Genomic DNA, 4244 nt, shown 5'->3' with positions numbered 1-4244 from the left:
AAAAAAAAAAAAAAAAAAAAAAAAAAAAAAAAAAAAAAAAAGTATAAAATAAGAGGTTGGGTTTTTTTTAAAAAAAAGGAATATTTTTGGAAGTTACGATTTGGGGTTTTTTCTTGGGGGGGGCGGGGGGGGGGGAGCTTGTGGGGGGTTTTTTGGTTTTAAAAAGACTCCTGTCCAACACGTGAGCACCACCTTTTGGCATAAAGTTTATCAAAGCCACACAAGTCAGCTAGCACTCTGCATCGTTCACGTGTATTTTAGATGCAAAATAATCTTTTCACCCACGATTTAGGAAATTAGTTGCTTGGGCGAGGGGGTGGGTGCAGATTTCACTCTTTTTAAAGTACAAACAAAAACAAAACACCAAGTTCAGTGCTCCCATTCTGGAAGTTTTGTTTCTGCTCTGTTTTTGGTGTAAAGTCTGAAGGGGAGAAAAAGTTCATAGAAGTTGGAGATTCAGCACTTAAGTTTGGCAGGTTTCAGTTCCTTTACTTGCGTGTGCAGTGTCTTGTGGACAGCTAGTGTTCTGGACTGGCAAAATCCTTTCCCACATTCTTGACACTTAAAAGGCTTTTCTTTAGAATGGATATATCTAGGGAGAGAAAAACAATTGAGAGGTCAGAAATAACAGGCCTAAACTCAGCAGTGAGCTACCCGATGGAGAACACGCTGGAACTTTTTACACCTACTGCTGAGACTGAGAGTGCCGGAGTGCAGTACTCGGGCAATCATCTGTGCATGTGCATGAAAGAAGACAGGGGGCTGTTGAAGCCTTACGGGGTGCCTTTCTTGGGAATAAAGAGCTTCTTTCTAACTGCGGGGCCATCAGGCTGCATGTTTTCATTACACTTCTGAATGATCACAAAAGCAGAGGACACAAAATGCAAGCGGAGAGCAAAAACATCTGTGAAATCTAAAAAGGAGGTTGTGCAAGTCATTTTTGCAGGGTGACTGACTACAACAACAGGCCTGTTTTCCAAAGTGGGTTATCTGGTCTCCTCCATCAGCAGTGGGCAGAGGAACACCTAGAGGGAACACTGCCGGCTGGCCAGGGATGTGAATTTTCTCATAAGCACCTTCATGAGCATGGGTGGATAACCAGGGGATAACAAGGAAAAAAAGGACAGGAGAAGAAGAGTCATTACCTGTGATCCCTCAGGTGATCCTGTCTTCTGAAGGCCTTGTGGCAAATGTCACATGTGTAGGGCCGTTCATCAGTATGGGTTCTTTCATGGATCAAAAGGTTGTAGGACTTGGTGAAGTGCCTGCCACAGAATTTACACACGAACTCCTTCTTGGTTTTGGATGGTAACCTTCCTCGCGTGGGTTTCTTCTCTGGAGAGAGTTTAGTCACCTCAAGCAAAGACCCCAGTCCTGGGGGTGAGCCCTGACTGTCTGCCTGTCCCAGTTTAGAGTGATCCTCTTGTGTGGCAGCCACTGCTAAATTGGCAAAGTCGAAGCGGGGTTTGGCTTTGAGGGTCACACTGGTGGCCTCTTGCTTGGGCTGGATGACATGTGGGAAAAGCGGGAAGGTTGGCAGCTGAAACCGTGCATCCACCAGGCTCGAGACACTGGGCACTTTGGAGAAGGAGGAGCGGGGCAGATGCATGGCCGGGTACCCCAAAGTCCACTGGTGCAGGTGTACAGCGTGCAGGGCACTGAAGCCGTAGAGGTTGGAGAGGTGGTCAGAGGGCACGGCGGGCAGCCCGTTGAACGCTTGCAGGAAGGAGTAGTTGGTGAGCTGGAGGGAAGGATGGATAGGCACGGGGGCCGGCAGGGTCTTACTTCCCATGGTGGCCGCTCAGGAGGAGGATCTTGGGAACAGGGGAGGAAAAGATCTGGAAAATAAAGATGGAAGAGGGGAAGAAGCAGAGGTGGATTTATACAGATAAAAGCAGAGGGAATTTTGCACCTAAGCCCTTAACGCACTTACCCAAAACCACAGGAGGAGGCTGCCTTGGTCTTGGAGAGGCCTGAGCAGCTCTTGGCTGAGAGTGTATCCCCTCGAGACTCCAAACTCTTCCTCTCCCCATCCCTTGCACACAACAGTTTTACCCCATACACAGTCATTCACCCTGCAACAGCATCCCTCCAATGATCCTCTGCACAGAGACAGCAACACCAAGCTCAGTCTTATCTTATTAATTTAAAATCCCTTCCTGGGAGCCTTCAGCCTTCAGAAAATAGTGGCATACTGCCCACTGCATCTATCCACAAAAACTGCCTTTAGCCCTGACCCATGAGGTGACGTGGGGAGGAGGTGCAGAGAGCTCGCTGCCCCTGGGTCACTGAGCTCCCTGTGGTCTGGCCTCAGCCAAGCCTCTGGGGTGGTGGAAGCAGCTGGGTGCTCAGAACAGCACATCCTCCCTCATTCAAAAAAAGAAAATCCCCCAACATTTTTTGGGGGAAAATACCAGCTAACAGCCCTCCCTCTTATGAACTGCAAAAACAAAGAGGAAAATGCTGAGTTTGGGTGACAAATCTGAAGTGCCATTTGCTCTCCCCAGGGGGAAGTGCCTGGATTCAAGCCCACATCCTAATCTAGGCAATCGCTTAATTAGAACCCTTCAAAAGGCAAAAAGGCGAGGGCTGGAGGGACCCTTCCCATGGGGACACCCAGCCCACCAGCTGCAGGGCCGCAGGGCCGCAGCCCTTCCCTGGGCTGGGTGCCATCACTTTGCTCTGTGTTTCAGGGTCCCGCCAAGCCCCCAGCCCCTCCTCTGGGCCAGATCCCTACCCATTCCACTCCACAAGGCGGAGGGGAAAATGCTACCAGGCAGCAGCATCAAGGCACATCTGGCCCAGCCTGCACATTCAGGCCCAGCTGCTGTCAACCATTTGGCAGGAGATGCCTCCCGAGGGTTAGTGGTGGGGACACAGCTTCTCTTTGTGGGTGCAAGAGAGCACCCGTGGCTTTTGGAGGTGTCGCATTGCCACAGCTCAGGGACCCTCCTCCTTAGTCTACAGCCCACAGATTATATTTGCTTCCCTCCCCCCCAGCGAACTCCAAGATTTTCCCCCCAGTGGGGGTGTTTTCCAGCAGGATCCCCACAGGGCCCCTGTGAAGTCCCTGCAGGGTGCTCATTGGATCCCCACAGTTTTGCTTCAGGGTTCCCACAGGATCCACACAGGGCCCTCACAAGATCCCCTCTGTAGGGGTCCCCGCTGAGTCACCGTAGGATCCCCACAGAATCCCGGCAGGATCCTCACAGCACTCAGCCTGGAGTTCATCCCCACATGAAAAGTAAAGCCCCTTTGGAGAAAAAGAGGCAGCAAAGTGCTGCAGAGCAGTAACTGTCCCTCTGGGCTGGAGGGCTGGGAGGGTGGAAACTGGTGGTGGAAGAGGTCTAAAGACCAGTGAAACAAATCTGATTTATATGCAGACTATTGCCTGGACTGAGGAGCTGTGGCTGGGAGGGTGTGTGAGGGAGAAGCTTACACTGAGCAGCTCTATACGCCAGGTCCACCTTTCACACTACTTTACATAAATCAGCAGCAGGAAGAGAGACCCAAAACTTAGAGGAATTCCATTGCGGTGACCCAGAATGAGATACTGTGACATTTTGCCTTTTTTAATTGGATGCATTTTGGATAGTGGCTGATTGAAAAATGCACACATTACATTCTCCTCCCTCTCCTCCTCCTCTACCCCCTAAAAAAAAAAAAAAAAAAAAAACAAAAAACACCAAAACACAACTATTTAGGACCATGAACCAACCAGACTGTTTCGTTGTTCAACTGGAAAAATGCTTTATATTTTGTTAGTTCTGCCCATACTCTAGGTGTGTCAACTTTGCAGCACAAATGCCTCCATCAATGACCCCGAGAACAAAGTGCGTGGAAAACACTCTTGTCCCGGTACCTGAAACGTCTTTTTCTGTCTGTCACAACGGCTCCATGTCTATTTTCCTTTCTAGGTAGCCCTAGATCTCTCAAGCATGAAGCATGCTATTGCAAACTGAGCTAATTTCTGGGTTTATTCCTCTTTCTTCTTCGTACCTTTAGAAAACATTTAATACAAAATATGTTAAAAACCCTCTAATATATCCATTTGGGTTAATTCTTGTTCGATAATATTTTAAAATTCTCTTTCGATTTTCTAATCGAAGAAGGGGTCAGAAACCAAGGAGAAATAAAGTCGGGTCATAACAGCATCCATTGCGCCCGCGGTTTTTTGCTAGAGCAGTTCTATTATTTTTCAGAAAAGAAAAAAAAAAAAAAAAAAAAAAAAAAAAAAAAAAAAA

General features: G+C 48.3%; 1 protein-coding gene across 1 annotated transcript in view; it reads right to left on the bottom strand.

Annotated features, from left to right (window-relative positions):
• Nucleotides 1-63: 63 nt before the first annotated feature.
• Nucleotides 64-4244, bottom strand: part of OSR1 (odd-skipped related transciption factor 1) — a 7390-nt gene continuing 3209 nt past the window's right edge. Inside the window, exons 2-3 of the mRNA XM_026846333.1 lie at nt 1146-1838; nt 64-592 (exon numbers count right to left, since the gene is read on the bottom strand). Coding sequence (XP_026702134.1) covers nt 457-592; nt 1146-1792 — 783 coding nt within the window. The 5' untranslated portion in view covers nt 1793-1838 and the 3' untranslated portion in view covers nt 64-456. The remainder of the gene's footprint in view (nt 593-1145; nt 1839-4244) is intronic.

Source organism: Athene cunicularia (genome assembly GCF_003259725.1).
Source record: "Athene cunicularia isolate RWA chromosome 3 unlocalized genomic scaffold, athCun1 chr3_part1, whole genome shotgun sequence".
NCBI classification, from domain to species: Eukaryota; Metazoa; Chordata; class Aves; order Strigiformes; family Strigidae; genus Athene; species Athene cunicularia.
The sequence above is the reverse complement of the archived record's forward strand: the minus strand, read 5'-3'. Positions and strand labels throughout refer to the sequence as shown.